Here is a 23,416-nt window from a genome sequence, read left to right as displayed (position 1 = left end):
AAAAAAAAAAAAACATTGTTGTGATGCATAATGATATAGTATTTCGAGTCCAGATATGACCAAGTTACAAACTTGATTCGACCATTTTATCATTCAGTTATACGAATCAAGTTTATACTCTTGTTTTATCAGTTCCGCATGAGAAGAATAGCTTGTCAAATAAAATTGTTTTGGAGCTGACTCTTACAGCAACTTAATCAGGAAGGCAAACCACCTGGTTACAGTTTTCCTAATTCAAGAATCGGACATCGTATGAAAGCGCTTGCTTATACTTAATATTATTTGCGCCGCCTTAGATAGTGCTTTGAATTATAAAAGTCTACAGTACCATCTGCTTCGATACGCTTTGGTTTCAAATGCAAAGTTTAATCAAAGTAGAATGTTTTGAACTGAGTGGACATCCATGTGAGTTGTAAAAAACAATCTTAGAACAACATAAAATGATCGTTTATCACGCAGACAAAACATGGGAGCATTTCTGTTTCCATAAATTTAGCATAGACTTTACAGCTAATCAGTTTAAATTTATAGAAGATCAACTGCTAAAAAAGGAGAATGATCAAGTACAAGTGTATTTTAATGTTAGGTTTCGCTTAAAAAATATGCAACGACCATGAGTAGCTTATTTTTATTCATAATATGACATTGCCTTCGATTGTAACAACCTACGCAGTCATTCTTCAATTGACTCCCAAAGATTATTTTACACTTTTGTATGGTAGCACAAACTGTCACTAATATCCATTAGTCAACTATGTCTTTTGATTGCACAATGTAGTTAGATGCTTTAAACCCAATGTTATAACGTATGGCTCCTTTTTTCGCACTATTTTAAATTTTTAGAGATGACTAGAAAGATGAGAGGGAACTAAGAGTTATTCATTTAATAAGGCGCAAATGTAATCCTTAATTTAATACTGTTTTCATTCTCAAAAATAAATTGAAATCAACTCAATGTAATACGTCTTGGAGAAGAAATATCAAAAAAAAAAAAACTGAATACATAAACATGCTTAATAGTTAACACTTGAGGTTAATAACGAAGATGGTATAAATAAAGCAATGACCACAATAAAAAAGTTCTTTATGAATGCTGATATTTGTTTCAAATCAAATGGGAAAAAGTGTAAAAAGTAAATGGGAAAGAAAAAGAATGAAGAATCTAGCAAAAAAAATTAACTTCAAAGCAGTCAAGGCGTATCTCGAGTATATATCGCTTTACAACTATAAAGTAACAGACATACGTGTAGTTTTATGCTGAAATTTACTACAGAATAAAGATGATGAGAGAAGATAAGCATTAGACATGTTTCAACTACAGGTCAGCTAAGAAAGTAAAAAGCACATATACTGATACCAAAATCGTAAATCCTCTTTAGCTACATTAACTATTATAGAATGCGTTGATAACGAAAGCGCTGGGCACGAACGTTGTTTTACATATAGCTGCACTAAATTCATGATGCATTTCAAGAAATTAATCATTATACTATTCAACACATAGAACGACAAAAGCGGCTGCAGCATTACAATTGAAAGCCTGTCATATGAATTAGATTTATTTAGACAATTAGGCTTATTAAAAAATACCTACAACTTGCTCTGAAAAGTGCACTTACTTGTTCTCAGTAGCATATCCAACAAGCGTACTAAAACAAAATACCAGCCATATATAAAAAAGCTTGCTCATGTGCTACAATTTCTCATAATGAGTTACTATGCAAGCATTTATCTACTTTAAAAACGGGAGAAATTCCATTATAAATAGTAAACAGAAGGCAGCAAATACCCTTCTCTTATGGTAAGATAATAACTGTATTGTACAGCCTATGGCCTCTACGAATCCATATTATATAACGTATAATTTTAGAGTGGTATAGCTCTCATCAATTATTATCCAACAAACAAAGCAAAAAAATATACATTTTAATATTAGTAATATAAAGAATAAAGCATTTCTAAATATATAGTACTTGAAAAAACATACAAAAATTATATAAGAGAAAAAGCTACAACAAAAATGCGGAGAAAAATAGAGCTATACGAAAAGCAATTTAATAAAAGAAAAAGAAGAAGGCAACATACATATAACAAAAGGCATAAGATTTGAGAATTATGATGTAAAATCTGCTTTAGAAAGAAAAGATCGCAAAGAATTAATTGTTTTAAAGGGAAATAAAAAACATAATCTAAAAGAATAGCAGAGTAATGAAGAAGACATAGCTGATATTACTAAAAGGTAGAAAAAGAAGACGAAAGAGAAGAAGGAATAAATAATTTTGATATTGCTTGAGATCTTATAGCAGCATAAAAAAAATTGAAGACGTTACCGACATGTACTATTTAAGCCATGGCATTTTCTTGACAACACCTGATTTGATAAATAGACACGATACTGTGTCAGAAGATATAACACAGATCCTACCTTGGCTTACTGCTATTTCAGATATATAGCTATTCAATTAAATAGAGCCATCACAATAAGATCTCCATATTTAAGAAGGGATAAACAAGTTAACCTCTTCTGCTAAATTAAAGGCTTATTTTTAGAGACTAAAGGAAATAGGAAAACAAAAAGTCAAAATAGGGATGTACCAGCAGCACCACAAAAAGAAAGTAAAAGACAGGTAAACATTCTCATAGATGTTTTCAAACACCAATGCCAGCAATAACAACCACTATCCTGGGTTATATTAGGAGTCACTGTCAATCTAAATAGTAATCAGATTAACTAACCTCTTCAACGTCAAGGATAAGTAAAAAATAAAATGAAAGTCGCACTGGATCCTGAGGATGATAGCAAATATGGTTCTCATTGTGTTGCCTATTTCATTTATGATGCTTGAAACTTTAAGTTAAAAATTAAAGAAAACATTTTGAAGTACCAATTCCAACATGACAAAAGAGCATGTACAAAGGCAAATGATACAAGGAAATAGGAATGCGTAACACATTAAATAGTCTGAATAGGAACGTATAAATAAAAGAGCAGAATATTTGTTGAACAGTCTTGATATAGCGCATACAACATGACTTGCGTGTATAATCGTGCTACTGTTGTTTGTAAAGAAGATATCCAAAACAAGTTTTTCCTTTTGTTTAGCTTCATAAGCCAATTATGTTGTATTTAAGCAAAGTTGAACTACATTGGTATCTCGTTACTCTCAATATCAAGTATAGAATATTGGCATCACACGCTCTCTCTTTGATATACGAGCCAATGTGAATTACGTTAATCCTTCTTAAATACAACTAGCTGAATAATGGATTTTATGAAATAAAGACGATAAGAGTTTAAAGTGGGATATTATGGTCGTGTCACACCAACTGTGTCTTTGTGCAAGTTTTCTTAGGCCTAGTGTCTCCCTTCTATTAGAGTAATGACTTGCTGTTTGTAATTAGAAATCGTACAATTGTAAACTAATTCTACTTATTGAAATACACGTTTAAAGCTTCTTTTTATATTTATTTGTATATACGTGAGAACTTGATAGCCAGATCATTCAATTTGTCATTTTGTTTAAATGGACATAATGCGTTCCCATGTCAGCAATGTCAGTAAATGGACTAATGACCTTTCCCTTTGCGCGCGTGTCAGTTGAACATGTGCAGAATAAGTGGGATAAGGAAGGAAGAGACTATACCATTTGTATGTCATGAGCCTTGTGTTCTTGTCAATTAAAAGAGAAGAAGACAGGCTTAGTTGAGTTTGAATTCTGCAAATGCAAGTGCTTGCGCCCTTCTGCAAGTTTATATTAAATTATCCCTTTCATAGCTTCTCATACTCCTTATCAAAAGGGGCGTATGTTGTATATATACGATCTTGGCCCCTCTTTCTCAATAGACAGCACTAATTATTCAAGCGGAGTAAAGAGAGGCATATAAGTACAAGGCAGGAGGGGGCGGACAATCTTTTTTCATCTTTGTAAATCTTTTTTTTTTATACTCATCACTTCATCCCTTCTCCTTCTCTTTTACTCTCTTTTACTTCATTTCATCATTCTTTCTTTATTAATTAATGATTCATTCAGATACCATCAATAAGCATAACCTGAGCAAAATGAACATCAAGGACCCATCATCCGATGACACAGAACTTGACGATATGACTGTGTCACCTACATCCACATGGTGGAGTTCACGAAGATCATCGTTCTCATCCATGTCATCCTACAGCAGTGATCATGTCAAATCGAATAAATCTAGCAAAAATATATCCGGATTGGACGAATGTGAGTTATTGAAGCAAAGAATAAAGCTGTATGACTCAGTATTTAATACAATGGCACATGAGGTTGATACATTTCTTGCTCACCATCAACAAAAACAGCAATTATTCATTTCATCATCACCATTAGACATAAAAAATCTACAAGATTTGAAGGAAATGGTCCTGGTTTTAAAAAACAGAGGTGATTAAGAGAGAGAGAAAAAAAGACAACTATTCCAGAACTAATACTCTTTTTAGAATCAAACGATGATCAAACAATTACGACTCAGATGCTAAATTATATTGAAAATTGTATTATTATTAGTGCAACGCAGGACAAGCCAAAGGATAACAAAAGACTGATTGATGCAATAGACCGTCTGAGCAAAGACCTCAGCCAAGCCAAGAAGCAAATCAAGAAACTGACACGACGTACGCACACATTGACGGACCAAAAGAATAGGATGATGCAGAGTTACCAAAAGAAGTTAGACAGGAATACAGATGACCGAATAGAAGCCGAACAGCTGTTGGACGAGATGCGAAAGGAGATGGAAACCATGCTGGATGAACTTGATCAGGTCAAACAGGAGCGCGACCAGTACCGTCAACAGTCTGTGCAACTCGAGATCGATCTTGAACAGATGACAACAACAGGAGATGACGCACAACAAGCCCTCCTTCGACACGCCAAGGCAAGAATCGCCCAGCTAGAGCAGCAATTAGAGGATAACGAAATTAAGATGCAGCAGCTTAAACATTCATTCGAAACTAGCCGAAAGAACGTTGCCGAAACACATCGCCTGCAGGTCGCAGCCCTCGCTTCCGAAAAGGAAGAACTTCGTAGCCGACTCGTTAAAGCAGAACAGGTCGCTGCAGAGCACGCTCGATCACTCGAAAAACATGATGTTGCTTTGGAAGAGGCCCTTCGTCAATCCGTGGCCGAGAAAGAAAGAGAGCTGGCTAGAATCAAGGTAGAGTTGGAAAAGTCGCAAAGGCATGTCGATCAGATGAAGACATTTTATGATAAGCAGCTTGAACGAGAGCTAAAGGCGCGTGAGGACGAGCTGAAGGAACAATACGACGTTCGGTTTCGGAAACAGGTCGATACATTCCAATTGCAAGTATCCAGAGAAGTCAGAGACATAACAAGTAAGGTCGTCGAGCTCGAAGTTGAACTTGAAAGTATGGAACGTCAGCACGCGGTAGACGTAAAGTCGCTCGAGATTATGCGGCAGGCACAGATCAAGTCGGATGAAGCTCTTCAGAACAAGGTTGGTAGCTGGAAGATGACAGAAAGTGCATTTGAAGAAAAGATTGCGTCCTTGGAAGGCAGAATTATCAGTCTCGAACAGGAGGTACTGCTGCTGTACAGTAAGAATCTTGAAATGGCTCAGCAACTAGGTGAACTAGAACCTTGATATATATAATATATACCACTATATAATATTTATAATAATAGTAATTGTATACCACATACTACATCAGTATATATTTAATATAAATAAAATACACACACGCACACACACAATGCTGATTTCATTATGTACAATGTTTAAGCAAGTTCGCGCCCCCATTCATCGAATTGAATCATAAAGAATGGATGTCTTAATGCTTCTCTTGCTGAAGTTCTCTGATTGGGATCATATATCAGCATTCTTGATAATAGATCTAAAAATTGAACCTTGGCATTCGATGTGGGTTGTGTTGATGGACATACAATATCCTTCAAGAAAAAAAGTATTAACCCTACGAACTTTTTATTGTTACGGTTTTATTACCTGTAGCAGTTTGAGGGCACGGACGTATTTTTTGCTTTGTTTGGTGGTATTAGCATTTGGGTATTTCAGTTTGCTATTGTCAAAGTATTTCTGTGCCTCAGGGCTTTATGATGAAAAGTAAGAAAAATGATAATACAACAATGATCATGTATGTATGATATACCTTGATAACTTGATCAGCTCCGGTGGTATTTTGCCAAGAACCACTTCCATCATTGCTAAATGTTCGAGATTATCGTGTGTTTGAAATAAAGCGTCTCCTGTAAGAAACTCTACGAGGATGCAACCAATCGACCAAATATCACAAGGATAGGACCAGCCCATGCCTAAGATGATCTCTGGGGCCCTATAATGTCTAGTTGATACCACGGTCGAATGATAATCCTGTTCAAACGTGGCGGAGCCAAAGTCGATCAATCTAATATCTGTATTCAGCAGTATCTTAGACTTTGGATCCATACCAGCCATCTATAGATGTATGAGTATGTTTTTTTTTCCGAGATATAGAGAGAACCTACATTGCCAGCTTCAGTATAGTCACTACTGACCAATAATATATTCTCTGGTTTCAAATCTGTATGGATTAGTTTCAATTCATGCACGACTAGTATATTTAAATAATGTGAGTGATGATAAAAGAAAGGTATAAAGGCTTACATGCAACACTTGTTAATAGCTGCTTTGCAAATTGTTGAATGTGATGAATAGGAAATGGTCTAAAGTCATTTAACTTTAGAAAATCAAACACGGATTGACCTAAAAGTTCAAAGACCATACAGATGTGATTGTGGTAGTCAAACCATTCCATCAGGTGTATGCATTTACTACAAGAGTTAATGAGTAAAGGAAATTTACAAGATCATGCTGACTAGTTACTTTAAATTGATTGGATCATGCTCCTTTAAGCTGTTCAATACCCTTATTTCAATCTTGCTTGCATCCCTGTATTTTGGTATGGCTCTGATGATCTTGATGGCACAAAAGTTTCGTTTTACTCTATCATAACATTCGACTACTTTACCAAATGTGCCTTGTCCCAATAACTTCATGATCTTGTCTAACAAAAAACATGAATATGGAGCGATAATACTACATTATGAACTTACAACGTGGAGTTAGTGACTCGTTGGGTTTGATGATATAATGGCCATCTTTATCATCACAAGCCTTTTTTTTTGGGATGAGTACAACAATAACATATGTACATACTATATATACTTACTTGTGTAATAGGAGGTGCTTTTGTAGGGATGGGTTTATGTAATATGGGTCGTATTAGATTGGCTATAAACAGTTATTAGTATGCATATTATGTATTTAATGAAAAGTAATACCTTGAGGTATATTTGTTGTTGTCGTAGTGGTAGTGGTAGTAGTAGTAGTAGGGATATTAGACGCAGTGATATTATTGTTGTTTATAGTCATTTTTCTTCTTTTAACAGACGCAGGTATGACAGCAGTCTCTTGCATACCAGCTCTTGTTCTCTTTGAGCGTGTCATAGCACCTTCTGTTGGATCTGGTAGCACTTCAATTCGATATTTGAGTTTGTTTATATTTTCATCCGGCGGAGGAGTATCTTCGATAACGATAACTTCTTTAGGTTGACCATTCTTATAAAACTCTGATTTCCAATGACTTATTTGGCTCATCTAAAATCAAGATAAATTAGATGACCACAAAATGAAAAAGAAAAAAATTCCCTACTTTTTTTTTCTTTTATAAAGTGAGAAAGAAAGAGAACAGAGAAGTGAAAAAAAATGTGTTTAACTTTTTTTATACAACAGCCAACAAAAGTAAAACGAGAAAAAGAAACCAAAAAAAAGGATTTTTATTATCACATTTTAAAACCATCAAAGGAGAGAGAGAGAGAGAGAGAAAGAAAGAAAGAGAGAGAGGAGGGATTTCATTGTTTAAAAAACCCACTATAGACACATGTATCTATACACAACCACGACTACTGCAGCTGCAGGATGATGATTACATCAAGTGTTGAAAAAAAAAAAAAAAAAAAAAAAAGAAAAAGAAAGAAACTCAAAATAAAACCAGAGTCGACGTCACATCTCTTTCTTTTGTGTATTCTCCTTTCTTTTCTTTCTAAACTTATTTACATATATAAAATGCCAATGTTTGAAGCGCACAACATATCAATGCAAGTAGGTGGGAGATGGCTATTTAAAGATATAAGCTTTACTCTAGAGAAAAATGATGTCCTCGTCTTACGTGGCCCTAGCGGTGTTGGGTAAGATAAATATGAAAAATACCAGATAAAACTAAAAGGATGATAGTAAGACGACCCTATTGAAATGTATAGCAGAACTAGTACCTTATGATCAAGGGTATTGTACACTACATGGTAAGGACGTCAACCATTACGCAGTCCCCATTTGGCGTTCTCGTGTTATGTATGTGCCGCAAAGACCGTCTGTGCATCCTGGTACACCGCTCGACTTTTTTAAAATAGTCTCAAATTACGCTAGTCAAAAGAACAAAAAGATTGATGATCCAGTCAAGATTGGCAATGAATGGAACTTGTCAGAAAGCCATTTCAATGAAAAATGGTCTAATCTTTCTGGTGGTGAAATGCAAAGAGTTGCTTTGGCTATTGCAGTTGCTCTCAATCCAGATATTCTGCTACTTGATGGTATGTGTGTATGTAGGACAAATGTTCATATTTGTTAACAACATTTGTTTGTAGAACCTACCTCTGCTTTAGATCCAGAATCAATCCAACTTGTAGAAAAGACGCTAAAGACCAAGACATGTATCTGGATCACCCATGATCCTAAACAACAGGAGCGTGTAGGAACTCATTCGCTCACTTTGGCAAAATCAAATGAATCAACACCTAATGGATCCACTGACCAGAGTGATGATAATGATACCATAAGTATTCAGATGTAGTTTTATTACTCTGGCTTTAACATATACATTCGAACTGCAAATAAACCAGCAGGAAGACCTTTTTGAACATCCTCTTTAATCACTCTTAATCCTGCTTCTGCAAATAATTTCTTTAATTCTTCATTACGTCTTGTCACACTACTGTCTTCGTCATCAAACAGCGCTTCCTTTGACGCATTATTCTCTTTCACTCCAATTAATCCATCAGGCTTCAATCCCTTGATACATCGCTTAAAGAAATCAACAAAATGTTCTAGTAAAGCATTAGTCTTTTTTCTTTAAAAGTAATATATAAATATACCATCTGTCAAATGTCCAAGAACCCATTGACACCATATCAAATCATATTTGCCTTCCTCTGGTGTAAAATCTTGTAAGCCCTGACAAAACACGTGTCCTATCTTTCCTTGTTCTATTTCTTTAGCCAAATAACTCGCCTTGGCTTGTTCTACAAAGGATTCTGTCTGTTCGACAAGATCCACTTTTGCAAAAGGCACTTGTAATAAAAAGTTTTTCGTAACACGACCAATGCCTGCTCCACAATCGCATGCATATTCTGTAGTGATAATACCCTTTTCGACATATTCCTTGATGAATTCTAAAGAACCCTTAACATCAATGGGATCAATCGCTTGAAATCCACCAAGCATGCCGTCGATTGTAGGTGGTACGTTTTTCCAGTAATCTTGAGCATCCGTATACCATTCAGGTTTCTTCATTAATTCATCAAACTATATATATACAAATATATATCATTTCTTTCATTAAATCCCTGTGTAGCTTACTGCTTTAGTCTGCCTACATTGTCTCCCATAACGTATGTTCTTTTAATCAAGGAAAGAAAAAGAAAAAAGAGAAAAAATTATTTTCCCTTTTTTACACATGTTGTCTCTAGTTAATCTTCCTGCTAGTATATACCACCTTATCCTCTCTCATGCTTACTCTACAGAAAAGGTAAGTTATATCTACATATTACAAATGCCTGCTCATTACTGCTGTACATAGGAAGAAATCATTGGCATGCTAATTGGTTACTGGGAGGTAATACCATTCAATAAAAAGTCATGATGTTTACTGTTTAAAAAAAAGACAATACCTAGCAGCAATCCATATTATAAGACGAAATGTATTGCTCATATCAAATCTATATCCTTTTTGACACGTTCCGACAAAAGAAAAGATAGAGTAGAAATTGCACCTGAAAACCTACATTTGGCTGCAATACAAGCTGAGGTATATATATATATATACGCATTATCTCGAAATTTATCTGATATTATATATTAATGATAACACAAGGAACTGGGTAAAAGGACAAATCAACCTATGATGGTCATTGGATGGGTATGTATACAGATATTAAATTATACAAAGGGATGCTGATGTTATGCTTAGTATCATAGCCACCCTCATATCACCGTCTTTCCATCTCATATTGGTAAGAGGGGGAACTTTTCTGAATACAGTGTATAACCTATGATCATAAAGATATTCGAACACAACTATCCCAACAACTGATGGACGATCGTTTCTTTGGTCTAATAGTCTCATGCTTTGACACTACAGCTGATAATGTAATTTATATATGCTCTTCAATTCTATATTGAACTTTTGATTGTATAGAGCGAAAAGATACAAATCACTTGTTTTCAAACAAGAAAGGAAACAGTCGAAAAAATAAATGTACCACTTACGATTGAACCAGAGCAAGTCGTACCGGAAGACATTCGAGAATTATATTTGGATCTTCCAAACCACATCTTTGATGAGTATAAGAAGGAATACAAGTTGTCTACAGAGCATATATACTATGATTTAAGAGCAAGAGATCAACAGAAACTACCAAACATTCTGTCTCAAGCTTATAACGCAAGTGTCTATGGACAGCTGGTGACTAATTTAGTAGATAATATCGTTATACCCTCTGTTCATCTCTTGGATATGAAGGCAGTAGCTTTGGATAAAGAGGTTTGGCTGTTGTGTGTGTATTGATATAATGTAGTAACGCTTTTATGAATAGATTGAAGAACTTAAAGCATATAAAAAGCAATTGCTATCCGCACCTTTTAATTAAATCATCTTCTCTAGTCTTTTTTTTTTTCGTACTTGGCGTGTATACATTTATTTCTATTCTGGACTCACCATTTCTTGTTATTACATGAGTGAATACGGTCTTTTCAGAAAGTAAAATCGTATTTTTATAATTTTTATAATATAATTTATACGCAAAAAAACCACAAGTCGACGCAACATCTCTTTCTGGAACTAGTGTATATTTATTTAAACTTTGTCGTCAGAGAAGCGAGCAAAGGAATGCGGTAGCACAGTTGTTCTCTCTGCAAGACTGATTAAAAGTTCAGAAGCCTTTCTTTTACGATATTTAAGCAATGAAAAGTTCTAGAGCATGGTCTGCTTTGCCTTTCAAGTAATTTCAAGAGTAGGGATAAAGCCAATACCAATGTTGTTGGGCGACGAAGGGAATTTAAACATTGGTGATCTTAAGACTCTTGTTATTGCACTTTGTGAGGAACATCCATTTTTAACAGCTCCATGTTCAGTCCCATAATAGGCTGTCCAGTGGTTAATTTAGGTAGCTTGGCTAACCCATCGTATATATACTTGTCGTCTGCAACGGTAACCTTGTCTTTTCTCGCTTCGCAAGATCCGAATTCATCGTTTTCTATTTTGAACAAGATGTCCACTTTTGCTCAGACAGCCTTTCCTTGCCTTCTTCTCTGTGTTTCAGGATATCTGTTTGCATTCCTTGCAAGCACCACTGCCACTCTGCCACGTCCGCCAAGCTTGACTCGGATTCGCCGGTCTCTGAAGACTTTGTAAACAAATGCCCAGAGTTCGTGTAAGAGGCCAAGCTTCGAGTAATCTTCAAGGTGCAATTGATTATCGTCACAGATGTGATAATTGATAAATAAGCAGTTTTACCTTAAAAATATAAGAATATAGCAACATGAAATAAGTTTTTTATGAACAGAGAAGAGAAGGAGATTCATGGCAAAAGGGGAAATTGATCTTTATATGCAGGAATAAATGTTGTCAACCGATTATATTAATATGACGCTTCATCAACTACTACAGGCTATAGATGGCATGAATAAGTGTTGTTCGATACGAAGTATTATGTTAATATTTAAGATAGCTTTAATTTGTGTACGAAATATAAATTGATTATATTACACCAAAGGGTGTAATATTCATCGATACAAACGTACAGTTAGGATTACTAGTGCTTTGTCCATTTCACATCACTTTTACTTCAAGCTATTTTTTTGGTGTACACTACGCGCACGAGGAAATCCAAGAGAAGGCTAATGATACAGGCGCTTATTCTCCTATACATGTGGCGTCACTGTATAAACCCACACTACCAAAGTGTCTACCTAACCTAAGGCTGTCCTGTGATACATCCTTTGATATAAAATACATATATGCCATAATAGCGCATGATTGATCTTGGCTCTTTGTTGATCAAACCGACGGCATAAAAACATTAAAATACAGCAATAATCACATTTTATCTCTTTCTTCTTAAAAGATCTTCTAACCCTACATCAAGGAACATGAAAAGATGTTTGTTTCTGAACAAGTTTAATGCGTTGCTACACATTGAAAAGGTTTGCTGACATCACAGGTAGTGTTTGTATCATTAGCCTTCTCGTAGATTTCCTTGCGCGCATAGTATACACCTTTTTTTTTTCTTCACATCACGACTAAAACCCGCAAAATTAGCATTGAAAGATTGCAGGATCCTTAGGGACAAGATCAACAAGTAAAGAAAATGAAACTGAGTGCCACATTCTATTTAAAGCAGCTTGGAATCAGCCAGTATGACATTTCGACCATGATTGACTTGAAGCGCACAAATGTGCAATCTGCTACCGACAGAGTGGCTTCCACTGGTACAACCTTGCCAGGAAAGAGCACAAATAGTCCCTCTACCTTCGATGAATACACTTGACGACATTTGGAACGGGTAATCAGAAAAGATCTGTTCCAAACAATTGACACTCTTAGAAGAGAACTCCGCCTGATGGACAAAGATGTTTGTCACTCCACTGTGAAGAAGTGGATAAAGCAGTTGGATTCCAAGTACCATTCTTCAGCAAGCAAGCCCAATTTGACTGAGGAACAGAAGAAAAAACGTCTTGACTGGGTCAAAAGTCATGTTTACTGGACCAATGATCATTGGAGATAGGTGATCTGGTCCGATGAATCAAGATTCCGAGTGTCTGTCAATGACGGTGAGCCAAAAGCCTTGAAGAAGCAAGATGAACGTTACGAGAGCTGTCGCCTTTTGAGAACTGTTAAGTTTGGTGGAGGAAACGTGATGATTTGGTCTTGTTTTTGGGCTGGGGATATGGCCTGTTAACTTTTAGGTGAACACTACATACACTAGAAAATGCACCAGAAGATAGGTTAATACTACGGGCGCTCCTTCTATACATTACATGTGACATCATTTTACAGCCTCACACTACCGAAGTCTCTATATATCCATCTTTTACTTCAAGACACTGATCACCAACTCATTTACTTTGACTTCGCTGGCAAATCCGCTTACATGGCTCAATTGTACAGATATGAAAACCGCTTTGTAGGACACAAGGTTGAGAGATTCTGTTTGATAGCTCTTTGGTAGAGTTGCAGCAACTTTGAAAAAGTGTTATAAACCTGTATGCCTGGAGAGAGCTCGCAGCGAACCTTAGCAACGCAGCCACATTATCTCATGTTTATCAATTTTACAAGCATGATCTTATCGAAGTCAGTGATTATGTTTCAACTAGCTTCGTTGGAACACCAAAGAGAAAGGTAAATCCAACCAACGTCTGTTTATCACCTAGCAATCAATCAAAAAGGGCGAAGCGTATGACTAATCAATAACAGAGAGAATGCATACATGCATATTCTTTCATATAAAGACACAGAAACATACACTTTTTTCATGTAATAAATAAAGAATCATTTTTAGCTGTAGCACGACATAAATAAACTACTAAACTACGTATCACCACTTCGATAGCTTTTCAATACGGACTATTTTAGTACTTCAATAATTATATTCTTCTCACTTTGTTGACACGATTCTGCCAGTAGAGCTAACTTGTTGTTCGGAAGCAAGCTTTGAGAAAGTGATCGATTTGGTCTCAAGGAAGTGACCAATCTATTTTAATAATGCTGACCAATTTAAATTTAAAACACTGTACGTAATTTAAGATTGCCAAAAGTGCAGATTGGTGTAGTCAAAAGCGCAAGATATTTTCAAAAAGGCGACATTTGGCACTGGAGGCACTGCATTAAAAATCAAAAGTATAAATGTAAATAGTAAGTATTGCTAGGTGATTGTGTTCTTATCAATTTCTAAGATACTTTCTTTATATTGAGTGTTCTCAAACATTTTACATAATAAATAATCAAATTAAAAGGGAACGAGTGCTGTAATCAATAGTAAATAAGCACATCAAAGAATAAATCCAATAGTTAGATCCCCGATGATGGTCCCTTTGACAGCATGGCGTTATTGACAGATGAATTAGAACCATAATCAACCACAAGTAAATCTATCAAGCATGTAGATACAAGCTATGTAATAGACTTTCGAATCATTGACTCTGAATACCCTTATTCTAAATATCCTTTGAATTGGAGCTTTATATTATCGAATAAAAGAGCCCTAAGCGTATTAATCTGTCTTTTTGATAATATAAAACAATTGTATGCTGCATCCTATTGGATATATGCCTATAGTACCCTACTTTAAGCTTTCTATTCAAGTTTAGCGCTTGAGTACTTTTCTCAATTGTTTGGATCCAAATTCAGTTGTTTTTAGATCTATGCTTCTATCAAAAAGGATAATATTTCATAGATAGTTGCTGTACATGCTCTAGATGTTACCCACAATGTTATGCAGGCTTCTTCTTTACGTCTCTGTGCTACAATAATAGATAGGTCTACACAAAATTTTATACATGTGTTATTTTAACAAAGGCAATACTTACAGTATAAAATTGAATATTGCTTCATGTTCATGCTATAACTATTTATATGTGAATGCTTATTCGTTATTTTATGTGTCAACGTGTGTAATAATAAAAAGAAATGTCTCCAATGTAAACCTAAAAGTCTGTTTGCACATCAACTCTTGTCGTGGTGCTTTTATGTCTATGATACATCTTTGTGCTTTGTCAGGTATTTTTATATGCTGACACAAGAGAAATATTACATCATCTAAAGCTAGTTGAATTACATAGTTGTTGATTGTTTAAATCGTCATTTTTGATTTATTTTTTTAATTTATTTCTTGTTTATATATATAAGTATTCCTTGCTTTCCTATATATTCCTAATTTCCCTGCCATTTATTTATTTGAAAATCTAATGAATTTCATTATCATATTGCTACAATAACCTGCCTGTTATTTGTAAAGCACTCATTCCACAATTGAACTATGCTATCTGCCATGAATTATTACTTTTCTTTCTTTTATTTTCTTTACTTAGTATAAAGTATTACTTTGTTGTTTTACAAAAAATTTGCCACTTTCTTTTCTTATAAGTTTAAATATAACAGAAGACACGGCAGTAAGTCTGTAAATACTAAGCTAAATTCGTTTATCATTTTTTTAAAAGATTAATTCAAAAATTATAAAATTATAAAATACATTGAATTATCAAACTTTTCTAATTTTTACAGGACTCAACACAATAAGGCAATGGAAAGGATTTGGACTTGAAGCTTGATTTATTCTAAAATCAATAGAATAAGTCGAGAATTATCATTTCTCACCAACAAAGTACATCCCTAGATACAATCCTTCTGTTTCTATTTGTCATTGTATAAAACATGGTCTCTCATCTCAGTTGGAAGATTTCATTTATACAGTTACAATATAGTTTAAGATACTAAACTGGTCTCTTGCTTAGAAACTCTTTTAATCTCAAAGTTGAGCACTTGATAAAGATGGATTTGTGGTATTTGGTTACTTGTTTCATCAATTCAAGCTAAAAAAGTTTCTTCCTCAAGTACCTCCTCTCTTCTAGTTTTGACTTTGAACAAACTGACACAGATGTATTCAATTCAGTTCTGGAGTGATGTGGTAAATACACACAGTGACAGCTGATCTCTTATGAATCCAAAGCCCCCTATTAATCCTCTTTACTGCTTAATCTATAAAGGACGGTTGTCATTATATTTTTACTCTATCAATATTTGTCAGTTTGAATGTATATATGCTGTCATGGTTTCTTGTAGCCACTATAAGATAAAAACATTATAGCTTTCTTTTTTTTTATAATCTTCTTGGTTGAGTTCTCTACTTGATCTTTTGACTAATCTTCCATCTCATCGTCAACATTAGACTCATGTTGGCTTTTTAACTGAGAAAAAAGAAGATACTGTTCCATGTTTGTTCTCATTGTCAACTTCCTCCATCAGCTCATTGTCTTACTCATCTGACAATTGAATCTTTATTCACTCATGTAATAACAAGACTTGATGAGTTCAGAATGGAAATAAATATATATATATACACCAAGTACGAAAAGAATACGACAGGTAAATTTGCTGTATACGACAGATAGAAACGGAAAGACTGTATGTTTGTAAACCCAAAGTCTTAACGGGGAATACAAAGTTATGGTAACAATTTTAACCAAAACTTTATTTTCCTCCATAGTTACACGATTATTATCAGCAGTTCTATTGTTCACAGTTTAGTTTTAATACAACTAGTATATATGTGTATCCGGACATATTCGCACGCATACTTGCAAACGTATGTCATTGATACATCTCGACTGATTACATTATCTTTGTGCATTCTTAACACAATAAGCCATGTAATACATCTTCTGCCACGTCCTCTTTCTCTCTCTTACTCACTCTGTCTCTGTCTTGTCTCATTTTTATATCTTTTACTTGTCTGATTGATGTCAAATATTGCAGTTCTTGTAAATTCTAGCGTTTAGCTTCATGTTATATCCACTTTATGATGACAAAGTGTGAGTGAGGAAGGGAAGGGGGAGATAGCCCTCGCAATATCTTGCCTTTTTTTGTACAAGGTAAAGAAAATCAAGGTATGTATATTTTTTTTACCTACAATTTACACACACGCACACGCACCTGTGTACCTTTTCTGAGTACTACACCATGAAGAGCATAGTTCATCCATGACTTTCCTTCCTCTCTTTTTCTCTTTCTCTTGTATTTTCCTTGCAATTTCGTTACCTTAAGACATGTTCTTCATCTTGTGTTTCAGCAAATGTGACCATTTTAGGTTAGTATTAAGGATCATACGCGGAAGATGAAAAACAGTGCTTGGAAGCTAGTCTGGGAATGGGAACAGATGACCTTTTTTTTTATTTTCCAAAAAGGGAATCTTTTATTGTGTATTTCTTATTTTTATCCCTCCTTCAAAAACAGCATTACGACTTTTTTTTTGTCTTTTGGAAATAAAAAATGTGCATATTCCTGACAAAATAAATGCAAGCGCTATGTTGAAGTGTGTTTGTGTGTGTGAGTGTGTGTGTAGGTATGCGCGTGTGCGACGTTGCGCCAGAGAAGTTAAAGAAAAGATCTGTTGTCTCTTGTATTGGCTAATGGAGTTTAAATTGCTTGTATACAACCACATAACCGAGGTTGACATCTAACAAAGTATGAAAGTGTGTGTCAATCCGTTAATTTATTGTCTGTTGTACAAGAAGTTATTAGAAATGAAACTCCTTATTATTGCCCCCTTCCCATTCTCTCTTTTTCTTGGGCCTTTTCTTCTTCTTCTTTTCTCTCTATTTCTTTTCATTTATATATCCTTCAAAAGAGCCTCCTTTCCTTTTCGTGTTTTCACATATGTTTATTTCAACTTTATTACTGGTCTATTGCTTCACATTCATCTATGCAGCACCCATATTCTCTGAACAAAACAATGATATCGGAAGCGTATTAACTGATACATTGTCTGATTTCTATGAAAATATCATTGATCAAGTCATGTTGGATGCATCTGAAGACATTCTAAGATATATACCTGAATCTATGAGCCAAGGAAACATAGAAGGTAAAATTTAAAATATGAATATATGCACATTTGTACTCACATTCACAATATAGCTCGGCATGATATCATTCGATCTATGGATCGTAATCTCAACTTTATGAGAGCAAGTCTATTAGCATCAGTCAATCCACTTGTTTCTACAGATATCCAACAACTGATGATCAAAAATGATGTAGATACCTTACAAAACGAATTACCCAAACTCAATGCAAAAATAAGCCACCAACTTGGTTTAATCATCAACGCAGAACAAACATCTGCCATCTTAATACGTCAAGCATCATCCATTGTCCATAAAAACACTAAATCATCATCTACAGTCACTGTCGAGTGGAAACTACGTCAACCATTCCAAGTAAACATTATTCATCAAGAACAAGAACAAGCATTCGATGCGTCTAATGAACTACAGTGGTTATTCACCAGATTATCTCAAGTTCAATCTGATTTGTTAACCGAGTTTAATGATCATGTTCAGAATGCAATCGAGCTTTTGATGGAAACATTAGCTTTATAATAGTGTAATTAATATCTAATACCCCCCCCCTTTTTTTGCTTATTGTGTATTAATAAATTTGTTACACATCACGTGTTTTAAAACCATAAACTAACATTAAAGCTAGTCTCTAATGATTTCACATAATGCCACCATTTTGGCTACATTAAAGACAAGATGAATAAACCCCCTTTTTTTAAGAAACAAGCTTACCGGAATATACAACACTTCTCCTTCACGTAATATGCATTCAACATAATGAGCATCTTTAAAGGAAGGAAACTGTTCATGATCAACATGATCAATATCGACCTTTTTTTTTAATAAATTTTAATAATGATTGTATTAAACATACTTTCCTTATTTACCTTGCTTGTATTACTCATCAGGCCTTGGCGCGGATACAGCAAATGTGTTTGATCAGGTGAGTACAATCTGAGGTATTTAGATCCAACCACTTGCACAAGTAGATTATGATAAGGATCATGATGCAAGGGAGACACCGTTCCCTTGGGCCCAAACCATGCATTCTTGATCACATCCTTTGGTCGTTGTGTGTAGAATTCATTTAATTTAGGTTCAATATAACAGTAGTCAGGCACGATCATGTCTCTTTTAAGCTGTGGAATTTGATAAAATAGGTCATGTTGTGCCAAATAAGCAACCTTGCCGTCTGTTTCTGTAAGAATGTACTTTTTCATGAAATCAGAAAATTGCATCATCTCTTGTCTCCATTCACTGTCCGTATAAGAACTGCCGATCTCGACTGGTACTACACGTGCGGAGGCTACCGAGAGCAGGTATCTCGTCGATTTCCACCGCTCAATCGCTGGCCAGTGATTAACCAGACCCTTTATCACGATCGGTTCAGGTAGGTCTTGGTTGCAATGTGCCAGAAACCATTCAAATGTTGGTGGAGCCATGCTCTTGATAGGGTACTTTATATCCATCCATACGTCATCCTTGGAAGCTAAACTCATGTCATCGTCCTTGTTATCTTTATAATGATGCCTTTGAAGCTGCTCAAGGATATCAGTCACAATCTCGTATCGTTCAGGTGCTCCACTGACAATAGAGCAGGTATCAAGATCCCAAATGAGAGATTGGACATCTTTACATCTTTCGAGCTGAGCCATAGTTTTCAATAGCCCTGTATCAATAAGCATACGACGCCAGTGATCTGGGACATCCTTGAAGGGGTATAGTAATATCGTCTCGTTGCAGTAATCGATCAAGGCATTAATCTTTTCGTTACAATTTTCTTTTCTTGACAAGACATCTAATCGTGCTGATTCAAACAGGGCATAAACTGAATCTCCACACTGTTGTAGGTCTTGATAGAGTTTATATACACATATTTATATATACTTTAGCACAAATACCTTTAGTTTTATCTTTATCCTCAAAAAGGTCCTTCAACTGTTGGAACAACTGTTGAAACATGTACAAAAAAAAGGCAATTTTTCTTTTTTATTGATTAAAGTATAAATGATATGCATCTAAGGACGTTGTGATAACAGCAACCAGAATTTCCATAGCAATCAACCAGATGACGATCCATTCCAAGTGTTCTCCGTGCGAGCTGTTCAGGTGATCCTTCAGCATCTCTAGTAAATCACTAATCACTTCCACACGTTGATTAAGTAATTCAACACGCTGAGATATTTCCAAGTAACTTCTAATCGCACTATAGAGTGGTTCGAGAGCAGGCTCAGACCAAAAGATCTCGGGTGTATCGAGTATATTGGATACCAGGTTGACATTGATTCGCATGATAAATAGCTGACCAATCTTTTTGGTAATCGCCGTTCTAAACATATTCGTTATTTTTGTTATCATCATAGTTATTATTATCTTACCTCGACATGTGGATATTACCACTCTCAGCCATGACTTGAGGTATATACTTTGTTTCAGTAATGGTATCATCAATCAGTCTTTCAAATAAGGTCATTTTAACACTTTGTGCAATGGCATGTGAGATTGTCAACTTGACAAGATAATTTGACGGGTGACGTAAGGTGATAATGTCATTGTATATTCGAGGTTGTTGATATTCAGTATAATAGTACCTAAACTCTTCTGTTTCAACATCGTTTATCTCTAGCTTTTCTTCTTCAAATGGTTCAAGTTCCTTCAGTATTTTTGCCTCTTCCTCAAGCGTCATCCCCCAAAAGACAATCACACCATAATCAAACAAGAACATCTCTGGTAATATTTTAACAACAGCGTTATGATTATTGTTGTTGTTATTATGAATAGAAGGAGGTGGTGGTGGATGGAATGTATATGGCGTATACAAACTATATATACACATGAATACCCTTATAACATATACATATATATATATTTAATACCATTCATCAAATCGTTTAGGCTTTGTGCAGTTGGTCTTCTTTTTTAGTTTCAAATATTTCAATACTTCACTCATTCGATATGATCTACATAGACATTACAAAAGGATTCTATTTTTATAAGAACACTTACGAAGCTGTGCAGTAAGCAGTAACTCGAGATAAACTGTTTCGATCCAACTTGTTTAATCGCTCAGCTTCTAATCGTGCTGAATCATGAGGTATTTGGGCAAGTTGCGTATACACATCAACATCAAATAGATTCTCTTCCACCGTTCTGGCATCGTCATTATCAGGAAATAGTTTGAGTTTTTGTGATATCTTGGTCGTACGATTAGGTTTTGCATGTCTATTGACAGGCCCATTATTCTGGACATGACCATTGGTCAATGTTGCCGTATCCTCAAAGGTATGGTACTGTCGCTGTCGATTAGTTGCCATAATTAATAAAAAAATCAATCTTTCTTTTCCTTCTTTTCTCTGTTTTTTAAGATGGGTTTAATTTTTGCAGCGGGCTGTGAACTTGTGATGTATGGTTGATTTAGTCGATATTACTTCATGTGCTTGATTGCACTTTTTATTTAAAGGTATGATTTATAACAAACGATAAGGTCTCTTATGGTTTTTGTTCCTTGTTTATGATTTTATATTTTACACAAAAGCTGGCTGAGAAGAGTAACACGCAAATGGTAGTACTCTTCCAAGCTTGCTGTTTCGATATGCTCATGCTCTGTAGAATCTACTGCAGTAAAGAATGGATCTGATGATCAATTGGTAATTCTTTTTATGATTAATGTGCATTTATAAAGCCATAAAGAAAAAAATAAAAAAAGTAAAAGAAAAACAATGGATTTTTACAATATTATTAAAATGTGTGTGTATGTATGCGTGTTTTGTTTTATCTAAACACAAAAAATATAACTTAGTAACGATAGACTTCATTAGGCTCACGACCGCGGACGACAGGAGGTTCGGAGCCAGGTTGATAGATGTGAAGATGGAAGTCAGAGATAGGAGGCTCAGGTGCAGATTCAGCTTTCTTGGTAGCTTCAGCTACATCCTTGCGGCATTCTTTATCAATAGCCTTGAGTTCTTCTTCAGTGGCCAAACCGTGTTCGACCAAGACATTCTTCAAACCAGTGATGGGGTCAGAGCTAGAACGCATATGTTGGATTTCTTCACGAGTACGGTAGGTGGTACCGGGATCAGACATGGAGTGACCACCGTATCTGTAAGTAGCCATTTCCATCACAAGAGGACCCTTACCAGAGGTAGTCCATTCCTTGGCCCATTGACAGGCTCTGTAGACAGAGAGGACGTCCATACCATTGACCTTGATACCAGGGATGTAGTCACCACGCTTATAGTAGTCAGTAGAGGCAGATGAACGGCTGGCAGCAGTTCCCATACCATACTTGTTATTCTCGCACATAAAGACACAAGGAAGATCCCATAACTTGGCCATGTTGAAAGCTTCAAATACTTGGCCTTGGTTGGCAGCACCATCACCGTAGAGAGCAAAGGTGACGGAGGGGTTATTGAGATACTTTTGAGAAAAGGCAACACCAGCACCAAGGGGAACCTAATATATAAAAATCAGCAATGCACACACATTTACACATTAAATAAATCTTACCTGAGCACCGACAATACCGTTACCACCATAGAAGGAGGTAGCAAACATGTGCATAGAGCCACCCTTGCCCTTGGAGACACCAGTGTGGCGACCCATCAATTCAGCCAAGATGCTTTCAACAGAAGCACCACGGAGATAGGTGAAACCGTGACATCTGTAGGCAGTAATCACATGATCGTTCTTGGTAATAGCAGCTTCCATACCTACAGAAACAGCTTCCTACATTCATATTTATCATCATTAGCTCACACAATGCTTCTTCTTGTCAGCGGGGGTTGGATTTTTTTTTCTTACCCAATTTCCCCCGCGTTTGCCCGTTCCTTACCTGGCCGTTACATAAATGGCAGAAACCACGAATCTTCTTTGCTTTGTAAAGAGCATCAGCGGCCATTTCCATACGTCTCATCATAGTCATCTTCTTGTACATGTCCATCAATAAATCCTTGCTAACTTCGACTTCCAAGTTGGGCTTTTCAGCATTGTACATTTCAAAGGAGGATTCGGGTAAAGTAATGGTCACTGTGTCAGAGAAACGAGGTGCGCTAGTAGACAAAGCACGCTTTTTCAAAAGAATGATTTAATTATTATATAAACAAGACGAGTTAGATATATACCATGGGTGAGAAAGCATGCTTGGCAGCAAACAAGCGAGATGTTGAACGAAGCATCTTGAGTGTGGAAGAAAAGTTTTTTTTTACAAAAAAAATATAGAAGCCCGGAAAAGTAGAGTATTTTTTTGGGGAACTTTTATAAACATTTTTTGATTGGCTGAATTCCCCAAGCCTTTCTCATACTGCACACCACAATGATGACGTATACCCGGAGATCTGTGGCGCCCTCACCACCCAAAGGCTCCTCCTCTCGTCAACGGGAGGCGCCTTGATAAAATCTTGTAACCTGATTCAGTATATGAAAGCAGGATTAAACGAATGCTAATGGCTAGATTGATATTCCTTTGACAGACTGTGTTATT

At 35.6% G+C, this 23,416-nt stretch overlaps 9 protein-coding genes across 9 annotated transcripts; 4 read left to right on the top strand and 5 right to left on the bottom strand.

Moving 5' to 3' along the window:
* The first annotated feature begins 3,837 nt into the window (after positions 1–3,837).
* On the top strand, positions 3,838–5,720 carry RHIMIDRAFT_43928 (uncharacterized protein). Its single transcript, XM_023615249.1, has 2 exons — positions 3,838–4,412; positions 4,469–5,720. Exons 1-2 carry the CDS (start codon positions 4,019–4,021, stop codon positions 5,629–5,631), a joined length of 1,557 nt encoding a protein of 518 aa, XP_023463338.1. The 5' UTR covers positions 3,838–4,018; the 3' UTR covers positions 5,632–5,720.
* A 45-nt stretch (positions 5,721–5,765) lies between these two features.
* Positions 5,766–7,641, bottom strand: RHIMIDRAFT_240302 (kinase-like protein; the record flags this gene model as incomplete). The annotated part of the gene is made up of 9 exons (XM_023609348.1): positions 5,766–5,936; positions 5,992–6,094; positions 6,155–6,459; positions 6,510–6,595; positions 6,649–6,815; positions 6,868–7,048; positions 7,098–7,158; positions 7,214–7,275; positions 7,326–7,641. The coding sequence occupies 9 exons, from the start codon at positions 7,639–7,641 to the stop codon at positions 5,766–5,768; spliced, it is 1,452 nt and encodes a 483-aa protein (XP_023463337.1).
* Positions 7,642–8,139: 498 nt separating this feature from the next.
* On the top strand, positions 8,140–8,893 carry RHIMIDRAFT_206431 (P-loop containing nucleoside triphosphate hydrolase protein; the record flags this gene model as incomplete). The annotated part of the gene is made up of 3 exons (XM_023606906.1): positions 8,140–8,231; positions 8,278–8,633; positions 8,688–8,893. 3 exons carry the CDS (start codon positions 8,140–8,142, stop codon positions 8,891–8,893), a joined length of 654 nt encoding a protein of 217 aa, XP_023463336.1.
* A 5-nt stretch (positions 8,894–8,898) lies between these two features.
* RHIMIDRAFT_285752 (DUF858-domain-containing protein) lies at positions 8,899–9,612 on the bottom strand (the record flags this gene model as incomplete). The annotated part of the gene is made up of 2 exons (XM_023613310.1): positions 8,899–9,146; positions 9,195–9,612. 2 exons carry the CDS (start codon positions 9,610–9,612, stop codon positions 8,899–8,901), a joined length of 666 nt encoding a protein of 221 aa, XP_023463335.1.
* Positions 9,613–9,687: 75 nt separating this feature from the next.
* RHIMIDRAFT_43890 (uncharacterized protein) lies at positions 9,688–10,972 on the top strand. The gene is made up of 7 exons (XM_023615248.1): positions 9,688–9,847; positions 9,899–9,934; positions 9,983–10,126; positions 10,193–10,237; positions 10,289–10,331; positions 10,382–10,467; positions 10,517–10,972. Exons 1-7 carry the CDS (start codon positions 9,776–9,778, stop codon positions 10,883–10,885), a joined length of 795 nt encoding a protein of 264 aa, XP_023463334.1. The 5' UTR covers positions 9,688–9,775; the 3' UTR covers positions 10,886–10,972.
* A 6,777-nt stretch (positions 10,973–17,749) lies between these two features.
* RHIMIDRAFT_240298 (uncharacterized protein) lies at positions 17,750–18,474 on the top strand (the record flags this gene model as incomplete). Its single annotated transcript, XM_023609347.1, has 2 exons — positions 17,750–17,957; positions 18,011–18,474. 2 exons carry the CDS (start codon positions 17,750–17,752, stop codon positions 18,472–18,474), a joined length of 672 nt encoding a protein of 223 aa, XP_023463333.1.
* A 51-nt stretch (positions 18,475–18,525) lies between these two features.
* Positions 18,526–20,102, bottom strand: RHIMIDRAFT_43840 (Clavaminate synthase-like protein). Its single transcript, XM_023615247.1, has 3 exons — positions 19,836–20,102; positions 18,822–19,786; positions 18,526–18,765 (listed from the first exon to the last, which is right to left on the bottom strand). The coding sequence occupies exons 1-3, from the start codon at positions 19,894–19,896 to the stop codon at positions 18,577–18,579; spliced, it is 1,215 nt and encodes a 404-aa protein (XP_023463332.1). The 5' UTR covers positions 19,897–20,102; the 3' UTR covers positions 18,526–18,576.
* On the bottom strand, positions 19,924–21,248 carry RHIMIDRAFT_240296 (DUF155-domain-containing protein; the record flags this gene model as incomplete). Its single annotated transcript, XM_023609346.1, has 4 exons — positions 19,924–20,263; positions 20,319–20,756; positions 20,811–20,894; positions 20,941–21,248. 4 exons carry the CDS (start codon positions 21,246–21,248, stop codon positions 19,924–19,926), a joined length of 1,170 nt encoding a protein of 389 aa, XP_023463331.1.
* A 319-nt stretch (positions 21,249–21,567) lies between these two features.
* On the bottom strand, positions 21,568–23,150 carry RHIMIDRAFT_294105 (uncharacterized protein). The gene is made up of 4 exons (XM_023614058.1): positions 23,058–23,150; positions 22,769–23,002; positions 22,444–22,662; positions 21,568–22,389 (listed from the first exon to the last, which is right to left on the bottom strand). The coding sequence occupies exons 1-4, from the start codon at positions 23,109–23,111 to the stop codon at positions 21,730–21,732; spliced, it is 1,167 nt and encodes a 388-aa protein (XP_023463330.1). The 5' UTR covers positions 23,112–23,150; the 3' UTR covers positions 21,568–21,729.
* Between the last annotated feature and the right edge of the window lie 266 nt (positions 23,151–23,416).

This window comes from Rhizopus microsporus (assembly GCF_002708625.1).
Source record: "Rhizopus microsporus ATCC 52813 unplaced genomic scaffold scaffold_16, whole genome shotgun sequence".
Lineage (NCBI taxonomy): Eukaryota > Fungi > Mucoromycota > Mucoromycetes > Mucorales > Rhizopodaceae > Rhizopus > Rhizopus microsporus.
The sequence above is the reverse complement of the archived record's forward strand: the minus strand, read 5'-3'. Positions and strand labels throughout refer to the sequence as shown.